This window comes from Patagioenas fasciata, chromosome 2, assembly GCF_037038585.1.
Source record: "Patagioenas fasciata isolate bPatFas1 chromosome 2, bPatFas1.hap1, whole genome shotgun sequence".
NCBI classification, from domain to species: Eukaryota; Metazoa; Chordata; class Aves; order Columbiformes; family Columbidae; genus Patagioenas; species Patagioenas fasciata.
The window spans coordinates 50,405,614-50,427,057 of record NC_092521.1 but is presented as its reverse complement, the minus strand read 5'-3'; the positions used below and the strand labels follow the sequence as shown (position 1 = coordinate 50,427,057).

The following is a 21,444-nucleotide window of genomic DNA, read 5'->3' as shown; positions in this document are numbered from 1 at the left end:
AAAGAATTGCTAAATCGTCGCCGAACTTCTTAATTCTTCTATTCCTCATACGACAAAGGTGGCCAAGCTATTGTTCTTGCACCGTATGCATCTCATTAGCAGTCTGGCAGCAGGAGAAAATGAGCCATCAGGGGATACTGTGGTTACTGGGTCCTGCTGGAACCCAGCTGTATGCTCAGCCCCATCCTACAACGCAGAAAAGCCCATCTGCCTATTGCCTCTGAATCACTGCTAAAGAACCCTCTGCCTTCATCTCCTTAAGCTGCGTGGCACCTTAAAGCTCTCAGCCATACAAAGATTTAATGTGTAGCTAACGGATTGCCTTTCTGACTCTGATTCTGGGCAATACCTTAATTTCCTCATTTCTGCACTGTATCTTTTTTTTCAAACCTCACAAGGGCCACCACAGAGAAAGATACAGCAGTTATTTTATGTTGCAGAGACATTTTCCAGTAGTTAAGTACAGAAAGTAAAGAACGGTATGTGGGTTACTGAGTGTAATTAACAGAATTTGCAAAAGCAATTATCTTTTGAGAAACAGGATATCATGGTCATATTTACAATGATCAGACAAGACTTTTTCTTTTCAGAAAGGCCTACATCTATCAATGCATAAACACATACCTATAAATGCTTTCATATATAAACACTTGTTATATATAGCATAGAAATATATAAATATACACCACTGATAAGACTGAACAATTGCAAGCAATGATAACTCATTTTCCTTTCCTACAAAAAGTGAAACATACCCTGAGATTTCTAAAGAAAAACAAAACTCTTTGCCCTTTGTGAAATACTAGATTGACTTGAAAATTATGGTAGCTATTTCTTTTTGCACATCAAGTAGCCACTCCACCCTACCTTCACTCAAATGCAAACATCAGACTTGCTATCATCTTAAAGAGAAAACCAAAGCAAGAAGCATTTGCCCTCCACTACTGGAGATAATGGCCAAAACATATATTTCCCTTTCCTGTGACTAATGAGATAGCTGGGGAAGTGCCACCAATCTTCAGCCTGTAAAGTGTAGAGTGGTTATAGTACAGAACTCAGTTTTAACAGTGCCTCTGTTCATATGGAAATATTGCTCTTAAATGTGACCACTGAAAACGTAATCCAGATGCTGTCACTACTCTCAGTGCTCTGGTTCTGTAACAAGGAGCTGAAGGGGAAACCCTGCGCAGTTCACGGCTGTTCTCCCTGAAGTAAGCTCTGCTGATGTGGAAACACTATCAATCATGATTCCAACAGGTGGGTGTGCAGGCACCAGACTAACAGCATCTGTTCGGGTCAGTTCTGTAAATGAGGGGCACGATCCAGGAAGCTGAAGCTTTGTCAAGCAAGGACAACATAAGTCATTTATTGAGAAATATGAGAAGGCTTCTTTTGGTGAAATAACTTTATTTTTATTTGGCTCTGCCAATAAGTGCTTTGTCCATTCTTGCTGTTAAAAGATTGACTGTCGATGCATGTATATTTGACCAAAAGCTGAAATATGTTAGTATTTCCAGTTTATACCAAACTTAAGCCCCATAATCTCCTGTTTCCTGTAAATGCTGCATACATTATAATGCTTCACTGTACTTTTCTTCTGCTCTTTCAGCCTGTCGAGAAGTCTCTTTTCCTTATATGCTGCCCCATTACCGCAAAGGCCTTAAACTGCTCCTGCCATTTAGTCTCTTCCCTGATACCTCTGAGCTCAGAAGCTGACAGGGCAATGTGATTTACCATCTTGTTCTTATTTTATGCATTATTAAATATTTGTGTAATGGAGTAGGCATTGCAACAGTAACAACAGCAGCAGTGAAGTGTTCTACCTATTAGGATCACAGACACCAACTGGAGTGGACCAAGGGTTTGTTCAATCAAGTATTGGCTGATGGCAGAGAAGTCAGGAGAATTTATGATCCTCCCCTAATGCAGCAAGTCTGCAGTCAATGTTGCGCATCAGAGAAAAGGAAGAATTTGCATCTTGGCCTTAGTTGATACGAAACTTGCACACTGTGGCACACAGTATATTAATCTTTCCATTTCTGTCCTAGAAAGATTTCTATATAATGTCTGCTTCTGCTGAAATTACTAGCGATTCAGTCACTGAAACCCTTTGAACAGATCTGAACCTGTAAAAATATACACCTCTCTTTACTTTTACTCAGTCAATTGTCTCAGCATTATCTTCTATTTGATGCCCTGAACTTTACTGGTCAGTAATATGGTATACTGTGTTAAAGAATTATTTTTTCTGATTTGAAAAGTATTGCTTCTCAGAGCTGGGGAGCAGCCAGCTGTTCTAACGCTCTGTTGCTGTAAAATACACTTCATCTTATGTTAAGCTCAGCAAGAGCTTTTGGCATCCCAAGTCACTCTTCACCTCATCTAACCCTGATGAGATCGTGAAATTGAGGTTACCACGAAGAGACAGAGAAGGCTGATAACTCAGATAAGAGGATGATGCTTTTCATTGTCACAGTTAAGCGGCAAATTTAACAGGCAAGCTGACAGTTTGCTACATATATCTGGCACAAAAGGAATTGGCTCTTTGGGAAGGACTTAGCTCAGCATCTGCCTATGTCTGTCTTCCTCCCAAGTGTTAGATGCCAGCGGGTGGGCCAGCGGCCAGATCTGGCAGGAACTGTTACTATAACTGCCCTGCAGTATCAGGACCTCTGCCTAACGGCGGGAGAGGAGGCAATTCCAAAGTCCTCACGGTTGGACCATGACCTTCCACAGCAGTATCTCAGTGGTGGCTCAGCTGGCATCCAGGAGAAAAAAGAAAAGCTGGTTCCAGCAGGCAGAGTGTAAAGTTCCTGGCAGCTGGGGTCCATGAAGAAAAGGAGAATTGACTTGAGTTTCCTTAGAGGCAGAATCTATTTGCACAGTGGTGGAAGACACTTAGTGACTGTGATAATTCTTCAGCATTTAGCCACTTTATGACCACCATTTCATAATTCTTACCAAAGTCCAAATTAACCAGGCTGATACTTTCAACCCCTGTCAGTTTATTCTTTTAAAGTTCAAGAGAACACAGCTCAAGGGATCACAACTTCTGAAAGAGAACTTCAACACTGTAGAGAGAGAGGCAAAAAAACGGGGCCAAAGGCAGATGTGCTACAGGCCACATCAATGTGTTTCCATCTATCACAAAAACTGAACGTCTTTTCAAACGTCAGCTGAACACTCAAGCCAAAGCCAAGTGCTTAGGTATTGCCGTATACCAGATAATACCTTCACAAAGCACACCAGAGGACTGACAGCAGAAAATACACCCTGAGCAACCTGGGAATCATAGAATCATTTAAGTCGGAAGAAACCCTCAGGAGCATCTAATCCAACCATAACCTAACTCTAGCTCTAAACCATGTCCCTAAGAACCTCGTCTAAATGCCTTTTAAACACTTCCAGGGATGGTGACTCCACCACTTCCCTGGGCAGCCTGTTCCAATGCCTGACAACCCTTTCTGTGTAGAATTTTTGTTCTTAATATCCAATCTAAACCTTCCCCAATACAACTTGAGGCCATTTCCTCTTGTCCTATCACTTGCTACGTGGGAGAAGAAACCAACATCCTCCATCCTACAACTCCTTTCAGGTAGTTGTACAGAGTGACAAGTTCTCCCCTCAGCCTCCTTTTCTCCAGGCTAAACAACCCCAGTTCCCTCAGCTGCTCCTCATCAGACTTGTGCTCCAGGCCCCTCACCAGCTTTATCACCCTCCTCTGCACTCTCTCTAGTACTTCAACATCCTTCTTATGATGAGGGGCCCGAAACTGAACAAACTTTATTTTCCACACAGATACCAGGTAGGTGACCACCCACCCAGCTGTCTGCTCTGAAGCCACCTCCAGAGCTGGCTCAAATGACCCAGGTGGGGACTGGCCCATTTTGCCAAGACCGATTATACCTGGAGTACCTTGCTGTAGAGGGGGTGCTGGGTAGGATGCTGAATACATTCTCAGTGACTGTTCTTTCCATGCTGGATTGCCCGAAGGTCTCAGGCTGAACACTGCAGATTGAGGCCATTGTCACTTCAAGACCTGTGCATTTTTTGAGTGCCTCTTCAAAGCTCTTCTTGCCTCCAGTATCGCTGCTATAAGAGGCCAGATCCTACGCACGCTGCTTTATTCATTCATGGAAAGCACAAATGTTGCTGGAAGGGTTTGAGGATATTGTCAGAACTAAAGAGGATGCCTGGCTTAAGGGGAATGTTTTAGTGAAAAGCAATATAATGCATTTTCCATTGTTAAAATCCATAGAAATACGTGAAGTGCTTATGTTCCTTGTCAACATTATCAGATGCAAAACATATTTCTGTCATGACTAACTTGGAACTCTGTGGAGGATATCACTAGTATCAAAAATAGCATAGGAAACTTCAGGGTGTGTGATCAAGTATTTTTAAAAAGCTGTTAGCAAAAATAGCAAGTTTCCATCAACCTCTCTCCCGCATGACACTTACAATCTTGGTATTTCTGTGCATGTACAAAGTCCATTTCCTATTGTATTTCCCATCTCACTACTCCTTTGGGAAAACCTAATTCATAAACAAACAGTTCCCAGACCAGATAACTAAATCTCCCTGCTGGCCCCCTTCTGTACAACCCAACAATTATAATACAGACATAGGCTCTGCATTGCCATTCTCTGGTGTGTTTATGCTGTTTTAGTGATGATGTAATGGAAAGAAATCAACATGCTATTAGTAGCAGTATTATTCTGCTAAGGACTGCAAGGAAGAATTGGTGCTCTTTAAGGTTTTCTGTTTTTATTCAAAACCAAAAGTATTTCCAGGGCTTTCTAACCATTCAAAAGGTCAAAATATTCCATCAGAAACCTTAAAAACTGTGATACTTGAAAAAAAAGTGTTTTTTAAAAAAAACTTTAACCCAGCTAATCCATTTTGAGCAATGCCTTTTATGAGCAACGTCACAAGGTTACACACTTAGCCCTGTGGGCACCAGAGGGCCCTTTATGCCTCTTGCATGGGACAACAGTGACAGAAGTGACTCTAGTTGACTATAGCTTTTGGCCTCCCGTTCCCTCAGAAAGGTTGGGGAAGACTCTACAACAGGACCCATTCCCTTCCACCTCATTAGGACAACCATCCATAGCAACACACATGAAGAGAAAGCTGGCCTCTGCCCTCTTTTTCTTTGTGCTACCCATGGATAGGCCAAGGACAGCTCATGGCCATCTCCTAAGACTGTTTGAAGCCTGTGTGATTTCCCTGAGCACCACATGTTCCAGGGACAGGACATAAGCCATTCAGTCTGCCTCCTCCAGAGCCCTGTGGCTGTTTGCTGACTCTTGTTGAAAGTCAAAATCTAATCCTTAAACAGTTGTACAGAGGGGGATTGAAAAACGGATGCACTTGAGAATTTGCAAGGATTGGTTCTGAGTTGGGGAGGGAAAGCAAGAGAAGGACTGGGACACCCGTTTCAGACAGCAGCAGCTCACTAACATGAGGAGTTTCTGAAGAAAGGTCAAGATCTGTGAGGCAGCCTGGAGATATTTCACCCATGAAAGTTTTTAAGAATCAAAACGGCAACTAGCGAGCCAGATCCTGAAAAGAACAGGGAATGAGCAAGGGAGAAGAATGTGGCTATTTCTGCTCATTTTCGGAAGCCTAGCCTTAGCTAGCTTTGAAACCTTCTGCATTAATATGTTATTATATATAGTGCACAGTTCTCCCATATGATTTTGGCATTTGCATCAGCACATTAGCAATGGAAACAATTTGCAAAAAAGTCCTCATTCTTTTGTCTTCTCTTTGTCACGCTTCTGATTTATCTCCCAGCCTCAGCTCTCCATATGTAAGTAACTCCAGGACCCCAAATAAACACACAGGCGACTTGGAATCTATTATGCAGAGGAACCAATGATCCTGCATCCTTTGCAATTCAAAATTCTGTTAAGAGTTGACGAAATCTACTTTTAAACTGTCATTTTCTACTGATAAGTATATAGAGACAGTTTGTCAAGGGTAGGGGTGAAAAAGTACCTTCCAAAGACATACCCTAAATTAATGGTTCTGCAGTGAGCTTTATGTTCAAGAGAATGACAACACCAAATGTACATTATGTGCTTCAAATGGATATCATGATGGATAAAAAGGAAACAAACTAATTCAGAGCATCCCTTAAGGTTCAGTCTATCAATAAATGACTTCTGAGACTGGATTTATTATATCGAGCACAGATGAAAATCGTGCTGTAATACTATCACCAAGTTGCAACACATAACTTACGTGCTTATTTGTGTGACCATGTCATGCTCAAAAGTTGTGTAGCTGCCATTTTCAATGGATACACAACTGCACCCCTTATACAACACCTCTTAATATACATATTAAAATTTTCCACTACCTGGAGATTCAAAATCTCCAACGAGCCTCTGCTATTCTTTCGAGACAGTTTCCTTGAATTCCATTAGTGCCCCCAGGGAGCACATGACACTTAGCTTAGTGGTCATGTAGCACACAAACGAGTTGTTATGGAGACTGGTCTTCCCAACAATTGTATGGTGTAATTAGTGTTGGATGCTACAACATAACTATCAAGCTGTCTCCATGGAAACTACCCAAAACCCTATACTTCTAAGGTTTCAGCAACTGTTTTTTTTCCTAGACCCTTAAGGCACAGTTAGGAGCACACTGTTTGCCTAATCTGCTTGTCAAGTTCAGCTGAGGAAAACATTTTCTTTCCCAAGGTATTTGCATAGTCCCCATGGTGACCCCCAAGAATCAGATATATGTGTCAAGAATAAATGTGTGTATTTCACACAGTGAGGACCAACCACAAATCCATAAGGATTTTTACAATTTTTAATTATCTTTATGCATATGTGTGTGCATATACACGTGCCTGTGAGTACCCAAGGTGCATAGATAGAAGAAGCTCACTTCTGCTTTTAAGAACCCCTCTTGGCACACTTGAAAGCTTCGGATGGGAAATTCCATCTCTCAGATTAGAGACAAAGTTCAAACTACACTGGTGCCACAGAGAGCACCTACCAGCAGAGTCTGGTCAGGTCTCTAACACAACTCTCCCCCTCTCCCAGGGCCTTGGCTTGTAGTTTTTCCAGGTTTGCAGAGTTTTTCCAGGTTAGGTGAGCACAGATCCTGAGACAGCCTTACACGCAGGGGTTAGGATCTTTGCTGAGTGCAAACACATTGTGTTTATGGAACTCCAGTGGGAGTTTATGACATTCTGCATAAAGCTTTAGGAGGTCTAAGCCAAGAAAGCAATGTGATTTTCAACCAAGAGTCTCCCTGTCACTTGCATGCAAAGATGACACTACTTCAGTCTACAATATAACCAAGTGGGCAAGTGCAAAACAACCAAATACACTCTTCTTCTGGTTATTATATATATATAAATTGTAAACAGATTTTTTTTTTATCCAGAATCCTTTCCCATTAGGGCAGAGATGAACAAGAAGAGCCATTTGCTTCAGAAGGTACCAATGGCAGGAATCTTTCAGAGTGGCACTTATCTGCAAGTAAATAGCCCTTGGCAGAAGTAAGGAACTGACATTTTGGACTGGAATATTTTATAGCACCTACATAATAAGGAGCAGTGAGACAGGAATTAAGAGATATATGAATAGGAGTGCACGGTTTAGCAGAGGCTTTAAGACTGCAAAAATGTGGAAAACCATGAATTTATTTTATTACTCTTGGTTGGTTTGCCTCTGGAATTAAAGCAGATAAAATTCTCATGTGAACTGCTATCTGTGGAGAGAGGTGCAGTGGGCATAACCAGGATAGGAGCCCCAGACGACTTGCAGTTGTGGCCTCTCCATTTTATGAGAAGCTGAAAAAAATAAATAATATTTTCTGCTTTAGTAAAAAACATCAGTACTTTCCCAGTCTTTAAGAGAGACATCATCCATTTTTTTTTGCACTGACATGAAGATGGATTTAGTCTATCCATTCTCTTCAAGAAACCATGGGGACCAAAGAAGCAGATCTAGAGACACAAAACATAAAATCAGAGAGTACAGGAGTCATTCTGAACAGCTGTCCTGTATTTTGGGAGAGGACTACAACTGCTGAGGTGTAAGTACAGTGGGCTACAGTTAGGCACATAGGAGCCATAGGTAAGAGTCTCTTTCAGATGCTTCTGCAGATGTACTTTTGCAATGTCTGGTAGCCAATATTAAACACAGGGTAACCGGCGACAAACACTTGTAAAGTTAACAAACAAGGAAGCAAAGCAGCTGTCAGGAGATGCTTTTATGTATCAGGGAGCCTCCAACACTATTCAGCTACATTAGAGTACATAACGGTGCAGGGGAAGGCCATAGGGAAAAGGGCTGCACACTGCTGCTCAGATGGATCTAAATTTTCTTCCAACCAATGCATAAGAAAATCAGTGTAAAATCCAATGCAACTTCATTTCAGTTATCCAACTTCAGTTCTTCAGAGCTGAGAGGAAGAGAGAATCCAAAATTCATGTTCCACTGACCTTCCCATGTATTCTTCCTCTTTACAACAAGCTGTTTCAATAAGTTCCTGTTGGAAACAAGCTGAATTCCCTACTACAAGTTTACTGGGGTAACACTAAACATGATACAGAAGTATGAATTCATAAGTAACCACTGTCTTGAAGAAATATTCTGAAATACCATTTTCCTCTTCTATTCATGATTTAAATTATTTCTGCTGCTTAGTTTTTAGAAACACTAACAGGTTTCAACACCAGATATAGATTGGCAGCCTTAATCTAAACAAACTCACTGACAGCACTGTTACAGCTCATTAGCATTCTCACCAGATGCTTCTGTCTGTATATACAAGCACGTCCAGTTTTTCTTTCCAGTATGTGACCCATGACACTAGAACAACTTTCAAATTAAAACAAGAAAACTCAGTACAGTTTCAAGTCCTTGCTCTTCTGGGGATTAAATCTGTGCAAGGCTATGACAAAGCATTCCATATATCTTGGGCTTCTTAAAAGCTTTTTGTTTGTTTGTTTTACAGATCACTTTAGTGATTTTTTGGCATTTCTCAAAAATCTATACAGATGTGACTAACACACACACTATTTGCTTTCACAGCAAAAGTGCAGAGAGTATTTGTCACTATAAATACAACACAGGGCTATATACACAGATGAAACCTGTGCTTCATCTGTCTCTGCACAAAGCAACGCTTTGACACGAAAGCTGTCAGAAATCATTATGGGGAAGAATTTAAAAACCTTATACAATGATTAACTTGCCACAGTCAAAGTAAGTATCATAAAAACAAGTTACGACCCAACTCCAGTTTTTAAGTGAATGAAAAATTAGAGAGCAGAGAAGCCAAACATGTGGGCTTCACAAAGAATGTCGTTTCAAATCTGCAAAGCAGGCCCGATCAGATCTCATGGTTAGTTTATTGGTCTATTGGCACTTAACAAGAAGTGAAGTGGTGGCAACGATTTCGGCCCCAGCTCAGTCACATAGGTACAAAGCATCCAAATGGAAAACAGATTTTCTGATTCTCTGCACCTCCCAAGAGACCTCCACTGCTGTCCGAGGATTGGAGCCTTCTCCTTTCTTGGCTTATTTGCAAGACAAACATATTCTGGCCTCATGTGCTGCTCCTTTCCAACTGCTGGTGAAAACTTCAGTCAGTCTGAGAGATTAAGAGGATGATCTAGGGCACTACTCAATCCAAGAAAAATGCTCATGTGGGAACACAAAGCCAGTGTTATGACCAGAATTTTTTTTTCCACTGGATCTCATTCTGCAAGTCCAAATTCAAATATTTTCTATCTTTATTCTTTATTCACATCAACTTCCTTCTTTTTCCCTTTTTTCTTTTTTCCTTTTTTAAAAAAGAGTCACACACTTGGATTTAAACAGATTTTTACAGCATGAGTTAGATACTGCTTTTCTGCATCTATGATGACTTAAGATGTGAGTGAGACAGCTCCCATACCCAGGCAATGTTGGGCTGGATCAATGTGTAGTTTTAACACTTCCAAAGACCTGAAGGAAGCAGCACCAGCGAACAGACAGACAGGTCTCTTCCTAACTACACCACATGTGAATTTATGCTTCCTTACAGTTAAAACACACCCTGTGAGAATTTTGTAGGAGCTGGTAGATCAGCCCTCACCCTTGTAGACAAGCTCCAGTTCAGCTCTTGCTTTCTGCCTTTCTGTGTCTGCTTCTGCAGTCTCTTTTGATCCCTGTTCTAAAACTGACATATTGTGTTATTGAATTTTTCAAGTATTCACTAACTTCAAAATCACTTGGAGCAGCAGTTCCTCCATGTTCCTCATACTGCCTCAGATGGGTACGACAGAGCCCTGAAATCACGCTTATAGCAAGCTTTAAAACACTAGTGAAAAACACTAGTGCCACAGACAGATCTCATGTCCAAGTAATGTATAAGTAATATACTTATTCAAGACATAAAAGCTGAGCACTGGGTTAGAAGCTACGACAGGAAAAGCACTAATCTGCCCTGTTATAAAAACCTTCCTAAGCAAGATAATTTAACCATGTACATTAGCAAACAGAGATGTTTAAAGCTGAAGAACAGATTAAATTATCATAGTGACACGGGGACAAATCTTTACTTGGTATAAAGGCATGTAATTTCATTGACAACAGTGGCCAGAACAAACTTTGTCTAATTTAAGTCTAGAACTGGCCAAAAGCCCACAAATCTAGAAACTCTTGAACTTTGGAAAAGCTTTGATCCTGTCCAGACTTTGTGTCTCTGATCCACTTCAACTGGGAAGGACCCAAATCTACTTAAAATATATTTCACAACACATCTTTGCCTGCATTTTTTTTGATAGGTCAGAAATACCACATGTAGAACCATTTCTCCTCATTCACAATACCTACCAGCAGAGCCAGCTATTCCCATCTCCAACCCAGAATGTTAAAAAAGAAAATAAAAGACGCAAGAGCAAGCTTTAGATCAGCTGACTTGCTACCAAGGAGCAAGAAGAAAGCTAAGGTACTAAAATCTGCACAGTCAGAATGTTTGGAAGAAATTCAAACTGGTAAGAAACTCTACGTGACTTGTACATTGTGGAACAGCTTGCAAAGCACAAAATGAGGCATATCACTCCCTTCTTCTTTTCCCCAGAAAAACCAAAGGCCCATTTGACTACAGTTTCTAAACAAGCATATTACGCAAGTCTTTTTTTTTTTTTTGTAAGGTAAGAGCTTCATTCACTGTAGTAGGAAAGCTGCGATCACAAACCACATGGGAAGGTTGTGGTTTCCAGATGACTTAGCTGAGAGTGATGAAACTAAGTAAAATCTAACCAAGGAAAAGGAGTCTGACAAGATCTTCTGATTGCAGTTACCACTGATAATTTAACAAATGAGCTGTTAATAACTTAAATCAAGTACAGCCAAACCCTAGATCCACAGATCATAAGATAATTCCAGTAGGAATGGACCACAGGAGGTCAGACTGGGTTGCTCAGGGCTTTGTCCATTTGAGTCTTGAAAATGTTCAAAGCTGGAGACTGCACAGCCTCCCTGGACAACCTGCGTCCCTGCCTGAGTCATTCTTGAGGTGAAAAAGTTTTTCCTTATACCAAATCTGAAGCTCTCTTCTTTCAACTCACACTTATCCTTCATCCCTGCCCCACCCCACCATGCACCATCCTAAAGAACCTGGATCTGCCTTGATAATTTCTCCATAGCTACTAGGTGCCTGCTGTCTCTTAGGTGCTCCCAAAGCTGTCTCTCTCTGCTCCTCACAAAGAAAGTGCTCCAGCCCCTGACTTTCTCAGGAGCTGGCCAGGTCCCTCTGGAAGGCAACCTTGTTCTCCAGTGCTATAGACTGATCCTCCCAGTTCAGTGTCCTTTGCAAATGTGAGTGCACTCTTATAATCTCTGATTCTTCACCAAAGATGTTAAACAGGAGGTGTCCCACCACAGGCCCCTGTGCTACTCCAGCTGTCACAAGCCTCCAGTTAGAGTAGCAATCATTAACCTCTATCTTCTGAGCCTGATCATCCAACCATTTATTTACCCATCTAATTGTCTGCCCATCCAGACTGTAACAGTCTAAATTGGATATAAGAAGAGTGCAGGAGATACTGTCAAGAGCCTTGTTAGTGTCAAGCCAAATGACATCCACCAGTCTCCCCTGCAATGATAGCTGTGGGAGTTCTGGTACTGAACTTCAGAGAAACAGTTTTAACTCTTGCCTCTGGGAAGACATACTGGAAACAACAGCTGGTTCACACACTCTCAGAAGGAGTATTCTTCTCCAAAACACCTTTGGAAAGTATAGGTTCGTATTACTGGGATTCAGTAGGCCAAATACTTCGCTGAAATAATCAGCCCAGTTCCATTTAACTCAATCTATATACAGCATTTCACCTCAGCTAATGATCCTGGCCTGCTATGCACCTGATATTTGTCACCTCAACTCTACATGGAGGTTGCACTGACAGGCCCTAGGAGCATCACACAGGAATCACAAGGGAAACTAGAGAGATGCAGAAATTCCTCAGTTCTCCTGGGAAAAGCACAGATCCACTGTGTTTCTATGACGTCCTTTCTCTTACCTTTGCAAGGAAACTCCATGCTGCATATTGCCCTGAGGTTGTGCTGCTTTTTAGCTTCACTGTGTGCAACATCAGAAAGAATCCCAACAGTCCACTGCAAGGGATGGGGAAAACTTGTTAATAAAGTCTCTTAATTTCAAATAAGCAACCTCTTACAGGCATCTTGGTTTTCCTAATGCAGAATTGAACAGTCGCCCTCCAAGCAGTGCTAAACATGCTTGGACAAAGAAAGCTGGTGGACAAAGAACTTTCATTATGTCTAGTCTATCTCAGGTTTTGTTCTAGAGTCTGAGTAAAGTCTGACACTCTTATGGCTGGCCTCTAATACACTTGCATAATCAGAAAAGTAGAGACTATTGGAAACATGAGGTGAAATACTAACTTCGGGCATCGAAATGGCTCTGAATAAAGGCACTGCTAATTTCAACAGGAGCCACACATGTCTGGCAACTAACTCACTTCAACCTCCACAGAGCCTCAAATCGAAAAAATAACCACTGGAAAGTATCTGCCTGTAGCTTTCAAGCTGTTTAACTTCATGAAGCCTAAATTCCAATTAGGAAGTCAAATACATTTCTACTGTATAACAAATAGACAGATGACTCAGTAATGCTGGGAACAGCATATTACAAAGCTCTCTCCTGACAATTAAGTGGATTTTGATTCTCAAGTCATATAGAACAGTAGTCCCCAGTGCTTCTGTAGCCAAGACTACTCTTAAGGAAACTCTGCTCCACACCTCACAGAGGTTATAAGCTTTGGCTCTAGATGTTGTTTCAAACAAAAAAAAAAGTTGTATCTCAGCCACATGTCAGTACAGGTGTTTTTGATACACCACAGTAGGGTAAGGTAACTGCCCAGGAGCAGGAGGTACAAGAGTCTCATACACTGAGCCCTAACACAAGACCTCAAAGGACCATCCACTGTGCCTGGAGCCAAGAAAGCAGATGCTGCTTTATTGATAAAAGATGAGGCCCAAATTCAGCTCCCTGGTGCAGAGGATGGATTGCTGAACATGAGTAGCACATTCCACTCTGAGAAATCAGTGAGTTCAATGAAGCAGCATTGCCCAAACATTTGAGAGTTGGCTTAAGTTTGTTCCACATCTACCCTGCTGAGAAGGGCTTTTAGTCAGAGTGATTTGAAGCCATTTAGTGTAATTCAGAGATAAAAAGTGAAATGGCTAATTATAACACCTGAAATACTGATGTCACAATTAATATTGATTTATTAATATCTCATTAAATAAATTGGGCACTTCACACCTTATTACTAATGCTTCAGATATTCTGCAGTGATAGTAAATTTAGCTGCATCAGTTACCCTTACTTTACATTGTATATGTTTTCCTCCAAATCCTTTTACATCTGCAAAATCACTAGATTTTGGAGATAGGAGAGTAACCGAAATGCTTGTTTCTCTATCTAACTATTCCTTTCCACTTGTGGTAGTGTACAGTGCTAAAGTTGGGACAATTGAAACAGAAGTGGGAGGCTACAACAGTGGTAAAATTCCAGAGTGAAAGAGAAGAGTATCTGGGCTAGACAGATACCCACTAGCGCCTGCAGTTAGACCTTGCCTTCAAGAAGAAACAGATTTCACCTACCTACCGTGGAACCTAATTGATATCTAACTGCAAGTTACTTGTAGCATGGATTGTCCACCCTTGAAAAAAAAGCCACTTTCATACCAAAAAACTATGTACATAGAGAAATTATTTAACAATAATTTTTAATATCCTCTTTTAATGGAAAATCTGGATACAATTAAGAAAATCCCTAACAATCAGGAAATATTTTTGCCAACAGTTAGCTTGAAAATATTTTTTCCCCTCTAAGAGGAAAATACTTCAATTTGGCAAGAGACTGGAGGGGAAAGACAGGAATAAATTATTCTGAGATAATTAAGATCTACAGAAAACATACTTACATTGTCCTTTGAGAATTACACTATTGGGCAGTGAACTTTTGCTACTCAAAATAAAGGAATGTTTGTTAAAGCTTTTCCCTTTTACCCCAAAAAAGCATTCTGCCAAATAACAAGATGTACAGGCAAATAAATCCATGTACACCCATGTACTGTTGAAGACTAATACTTTGTAATCACTGCAAACAGCAAGTTTTACAAGGGCTAATCTGACTTGAGAGGCTTTTGAGAGATGCTATTTAGCAATGCTTTGCTACATTAGGTAAAAAATATTTTACTGGTGACTGTGAATTCTCCTGGTCAGAATGCACTCACTCAATTAAACACATATACTTCCAGCACATTTGAATCTCTGGCCTTCAAATGCATATCCACACATACACACAGATAAGTATTATCTACAGTTTTACTGGCTTATGCCAGCAGAAACTAGTATAACTAAGGTTTTGCATGCTCCAAAATTTTTAATGGAGAGTCAAGGTTGGAAGTCAACGGGATCTCTTATTTTGAAAACATTAATCTGGCCTGTTATAAAGAGGTTACCTGGCGCAGCAGCTGCTATGAAACCTGTAGAAGTACAGGAATGGGAAGTCCAAGGCACTGAAGAGATCACCTGAGGGACAAAGCAACACATCCAGTGGAACACAGCAGAAAAAAAATTACCCAGTCTCACAAGCAAGTGAACAGCAATTAAATGAACATCACTAGTTTAACATTCCTTTGAGCATTTACAGCTGGTTGACTTTTCCTTTATGATGGCTTCCACATTTCTAGTGTGTTTAATGATTTCTCTCTGACCTTCCTTCTAGCCAGCTCCTGCCTTTGGTTGAAAAAAGGCAAAGGGATAAATAAGAGTATTCTTTGCTAGTGTACAAAGATCCTGCTTAAGCAACAATTGCCAGTGGATAGACATGCAGCATATGCACTTATTATATTACAGAGCTCGTGACAGTTCCTACTGAAGCAACAGGAAACACAGACATATGTTGGCTGCTTCCCCCTCTGGCACGTGAACTCTGTCACACCAAGCAAGTTGAGAGGTTTAAAAAAGTTCTCCCAGATCCAAGCAGAGGTCTCGAGTACTTGCATTTCCAGGAACCTGAGCCCCGGTTGTTCTTGGTAACAACAATTCTCAGGAGCCTTCAGGCTCTACAGATTCAGAGGAAGCTCATCTTCCACTTTTTGAAATGCAGGACTATTTTGATTAACATGTTGTCTATCCTGGTGGGGGAATGCTTTATACACAATATGTGCCACCAGGAAAAAGGGGAAATTTGTACTTTTTTAAATGCTTCTTCCTTTTTCTGTCTGAGCAAATGTCTAGTGAAAGCAACAGACAATCTTTATCCTTCCAACTATTTAAACACTACTATGATAGGAATATTAGTCACCATGAAATATTCCATTTCTCCATTTTTAGCCTTTGTTCTGTTGCTACTTCAAATCCTGTGATGGGATACATCCTATGAAAGCAACAGAACAAAATCTCTGCATAGCACTGAGAGCAATGGACTTCTGAGACACTGCTCTGAAGAGGACATATTCACCTAGGGAATCTTTGTTCTTTACGATGCCCCACCTCAAAGGCTGTTCTTTGCTGTCTGTCTCGTGCTGCTTATTTGCAAAGGGCAGCTAAGAAAGGTATAGTAAACATCATGCAATTTACACAGTGTTATATACCCTCCTCTTCCTACAGGATACCCTATTATTGCTCGTATTCTTGTTAAATTCCAGGGCTAAAGTCCTACAGAGTTTGGCTTCTGAAAACATGCATGGAAAGGAAAGGCAATATGGAAACATAAAAAAGGAACAACTTAATCCACTTTACCTGCTGGATGTGATGCAGATGCCAAGAGCACCACACTGAAAAATAAAAAAAAGATTAATTGCATACTACAGAATTTATGACATAGCCTAAACATTATAAATTGACAGCTTTGTGCTTGTTTTTTTTTCATGGTGAAACTTTTTCCAGTTAAATAGAATGACTGAGGCATAAGTATAAATTAAAAAAAAAAAAAAAGTTGTGTGGAAAGGAATCTCTGGGGTCACCTAACACAAGCTCTCACTTAAAGCAGGACTATCACTAATATATGATCATGTCCTCTGTGGTTCTGTCTCAAAAACCCAGGTTTCAAATATCTCCCAACTTGGAGATTCCACACCTCTCAGGGTAACTTGTCCCAGAGCCAACCTATGCTCCTAATGAAGAAGTTTTTCCTGATGTCCCATCTCTAAACCACCAAAGCTGCAATCTGTGGTTGTTGTTCCATGTCATATCATCTGCCACTCTTCACAAGAGTTTGGCTCTGCCACCTTTGCAACTCCTTTTCAAGGAGGTGTAGGCAGTTGTCAGGCTGCACCTTGGCCTCCACTTCACCAGTCTCCACAAGACGAGCTCCTTCAAACATTCCTTGCCATGTACTCTAAGTCCCTAACAATGTCAGTGGTCCTCTGCTAGATCTTGAATTTCTCAGCATCTTTCTTGAACTGGAAGCCCCCAAACCGAATAGACTATTCCAGCTGCAGCCTCAGCAATGTTTACAATAACATCTCCCAATCTAATGGCCACACTCCTTCTCATGTAGCTCAATGCATGGTTTGCCTTAATTTGCCATGAGCATGCACTACTGCCTCATATAGACCTCAGCATCCAGTGTTATCCCCAAGTTCTTTTTAACAGACCCACTTGCTTTTCAGCCAGCTGGTGACACCACTGAGCCAGAATCTATAGAGAACTGTACTTGTGTCTAGACCTGAGTGTCTCTCTGTCAGAGGATTAATGTCAGCTGTGTGCATACCAATGTCCACTTTAAAGGGATGTGCATATATTACTTATAAGAGTCAAATACTGAGTCTTATGTTTATGATTGTCCATGTACTGCACATTCACGTCCCAAACATCAGAGAAAGGACAAATGCTGCAATTAAACAATTTTTTAAAAATGCATTAAAATAAAACCAAGTACCAGCCCAAATGCTGCACACTTTTCAGAAAGGTACAAGTGAACAAGAAAATGAGCTGGGACCAGTTTTTTGTCTGGAGTATCACTTAAGATTTTTGAGGTCCTACAAAAACTTCACCTTCTGAGTTTGTGGTATAGGCTGTACAGAGCCTTTTTCAGTGCTATCAGTTCTTCTGGTAAATATCTGTGTGGTTTTTCCCCCTCCCCTCAAAGTTTTTTATTCCTTGTTGTTTCCATGGTTAGAAGGCTATAGGAACATATTCTGGGGCACTGCAAGATGGAAGAAACATGCAAGCCTTCAAATAACAGCTACAGCTTCCTCCCATTAGCAACAACATACATCCATGACAAACACAAAGGACAAGAGGGAGAAGGAGAAAAGAGTACCTGGAGAGGCTGCTACGTGCTAAGCAGCAAACACTGTACTTACTTAGAAAGGTAAAAAGACATTAATCCAAGTTATGAATGCTAAAGCTAGGCAATTTTTCCTGGCTAATTGCCAGTGATTCTTACAGTTCACTAGGCCCAGTAATGGCAGTGAAGTGCCAGCCCAGCCCACAGAGGAAGGGAAGCCTGCACACGGAAAAGTGAAGGCAGAGAAAGAGCTGGAAGTGGTTCCCAACACACAAGGCTATGGCTAGAAAGCTGAACTTGCTGTAAATGAGCTACCTGTAGCAGTACAGTATCATCAATGTGGTGCTCATAGCAAGCAAACTCCCTTTTCTAGTGTTGAAACAGCTACTGTTCCCAAGCCTGCTCGCTCTCAGCTGGTCCCAGTTCTCTACATGATGGGGCTATTGTGCACAGTGGCCTGCCCTCAGCATGCTTTGGTGAATCTCAGTGTCTTTTGCAGAGGTGCCAGTAGCAAAAGGAAATGCAAAGCATGGAAATCTCATGGCCAAGGAAGCCTTGGGGGAAAGCTTGTCACTGAAACCAGGTGTGGAAGACAATGGGCTGAAGGAGGCAACTTCTCAGCCTGGAGAAGGCTCCACGGAGACCTTATTGAAGCTTTTCAGTACTTAAAAGGGGCCTATAAGAAAGATGGGGACAGACTTTTTAGCAGGGACTGTTGTGATAGGACAAGGGGTAATGGTTTTAAACTAAGAGGGGAGATTCAGGCCAGACAGGCAGAAAAATTTTTTTACAATGAGGGTGGTGAAACACTAGCACAGGTTGCCCAGAGAGGTGGTAGATGCCCCATCCCTGGAGATATTCCAGGCCAGGCTGGACAGGGCTCTGAGCAACCTGATCTAGTTGAAGATGTCCCTGCTCATTGCAGGGGGTTGGATTAGATGACCGTTGAAGGTCCCTTCCAACCCAAACTATATGATTCTATGATAAGGTTCATGAGTGAGAGAGATAGGCGAGTATTTTAGGCTTAATGTTTTATACAATGTCTTTGAAAGGCATCAGCTGTTACAGTATGGTCACATTGTCAATATTTATGTATGTTTTTGAAAGATGTGGTTGTCACAAAGACATTAAACAAGGCAAAGCAGATCACTTACAGTAGGAATTCCCCCCTGCCGCTCCTCCCCACACATGCACATTCTTCCTGCATGGGATGCCAAAAGGAATTAACAATAAACAGACCCAATTCCTCAGTTTCCTGGTAAAAAGAGAAAAGTAGCAAAGGCCTATTGCTTTTGACTGAATATCAAAGAAAACAGGAGACTGGCAAGTCAAGTGAAACTGTATCAACACTGATGAGAATTATGACTAAGCCATGTTTCTCCACTTTTTCTTTTTTGCATTATTAATTTTTAGACAAAAAAAAAGTGAGATGGGGAAATGCTCAGAGAGAAACTTGGTTCTGGAACCAAGAGGAATTGATAATGCCAGCAGACATCCCAGGCCTCAATCCAAAGAAAATATAGAAGGCAAACAAAACCTTCTTTGTGAAATGGCAGGTTAAGGCAAATGGGTTAGATGGCATTAAAGCTGTACCGTAACTCTGCTCTAAACGGAACATCAGTAGAAAAGACATGATGATGTTGTAAAATGAGATTAGGGATTCAAAGGTTTCCAGCAGGACAGCTTGAACCTCAGGCTGCAGCAAAAACAAAATCCCTGTGCCAGATTTCTCTGCTCCTCTCTTTTTCCCCATACTCAATACTGAGGGCTGGGTCACTCGTGGTTTTCTTTCTGGCTAAAAAGCGGTTTTGTCAGCAAGAACAGCAATTTATGCCTGCAAAGCTGCCCTTCCCTATTGCAGAAAATTTACTGCAGCTTTTTTAATTCACAAAAGTGACAGATTAGCAGCTCTTCCAGAAGCCAGATGTAGTTTAGCTGCATAGAGTAGAGCCTTTACCTCACACCTTTGTCAGTGCCATTTATTCACCATTTGAAACTCTCCCACTGTCTTTGTTTTCTCCTCACCAGTCACGGCTAGGTTATCTAGTATGCCTTTATGAACAAATTTCAGACAGTGACAGATGCTGGGATGTTTCTTACAGGTTCTCCACAAGAAGTAAAATATCTCTACCTGACTCAGCACAGGAGAAAGCCCAAAATGAGCTGCGACCCACTTCTAAGACATGTCATGTATCCCTCAACATGCCAGGCAGACCCACTACCCCTTGCCAGCTTGCTACGGGGGAAGAAATCTGGCTCCCTCCTTAATAAAAAGTGAGGGGCTGGAAAGGAACGAAAGAAAATGCGAGATTACTGCTAAAACCTCTAGAAAGTAAAACACCAATCCAGAAATCAGAGCACAGGGAAATACAATGCTGCAGTGGGAACAAGACTGAAGGATTAGAGGGAGATTCTTGGAAGTACATTTCCCTCCTTTTCTTCCCCCTCCTTCCTGCCCCACCTCCTTAAACACAAGGAGGATGGATGAACACGATGGCGTTGGGCACCATCACCCCTCCCATCCCTGCATGGCACGGCTCTGCTGTTCCTCCTGAACTTGTTCTGCTCTGACTCCCTTTATAAAAGCCATTAAATAATCACACCGTAAGTGACAAAGTGAGAAGAACGCCACACTTTCAACATCAGCAAATATTTCTTCAGATCTGTTTGGTTCTGGAAAGTTCCCACTAATGTACCTTTGCTTAAGATGCTCTCCCCTCCCAATTTGTTCCAGATTTTAAACCAAGGAACAGTGTGTGGCATCTAGAGATAGCATCTGTTAGGAGACACTGCTAATTTCAGTTGCACCTCTGGAAATGGCCAACAGAGCAAATGCAGTTAATGTTTATGTTTAATCTAAATGTATTTTTTTTAATCTAACATATTCTTACATTATAACAACCAGTAGCTTGGGGCAGAACCTTTAATCTGCTCTATCTAGGCAGTCTCTACACTGAGAGTATAACTGTGCTTCTGCACCAAAGAGACATTTTGAACAACCTCTATTGTAAAAAAACCTATATATTTTCCTATATTTCTCTAAATATTAGGAAAAATTTCCTCACAGAAAGGGTTGTCAGGCATTGGAACAGGCTGCCCAGGGAAGTGGTTGAGTCACCATCCCTGGAGGTGTTCAAAAGATGCGTAGACATGGTGCTTAGGGACACGGTTCAGTGGTGGACTTGGTAGTGTTAGGTTTATGGTAGGACTAAATGATATTAAGGGTCTTTTCCAACCTAAACGATTCTATGATTTATGATTCTAAACACCATCTGGCTGTGCCTGTACAGCTGCTTTCTTTTTCCCCACACAGCTTGTTGTCTGACCTAGGTTAGAAATAAGGATCTATATAAAGGCCTATTGATAATAGTGCTAAGAAGAGCAAATTGCACTGATACCACTCTAGCAAGTTCCTTCATAAATCACAGAATCTTACTCAGAGACAAGACCACCAGTACACATTAGACTGCCCTGCTCTGGAAGTAGAACAGAGATAAACACACATTCATAGTAATTCTGACCCAGAATTACCCGTGAGAGTTAGGCCTCATTCAGAGAATGTTCAGAGTAAAATGCCTTCTACTCAGTGTGATTTAACTTTTGACTATTTTCTACAGAAATGAAGCTTGTGCAATAAAGCTGTGCGTACACATACAAATA

At 41.2% G+C, this 21,444-nt stretch overlaps 1 protein-coding gene across 3 annotated transcripts in view; it reads right to left on the bottom strand.

Moving 5' to 3' along the window:
* TMEM241 (transmembrane protein 241) overlaps positions 1-21,444 on the bottom strand; it is a 93,837-nt gene that overhangs the window by 50,101 nt on the left and 22,292 nt on the right. For all 3 annotated transcript variants that reach the window (XM_071804195.1, XM_065830265.2, XM_065830266.2), the window contains exons 11-13: positions 16,293-16,327; positions 15,008-15,077; positions 12,539-12,632 (exon numbers count right to left, since the gene is read on the bottom strand). In XM_071804195.1, the coding sequence (XP_071660296.1) occupies positions 12,539-12,632; positions 15,008-15,077; positions 16,293-16,327 (199 nt within the window). The remainder of the gene's footprint in view (positions 1-12,538; positions 12,633-15,007; positions 15,078-16,292; positions 16,328-21,444) is intronic.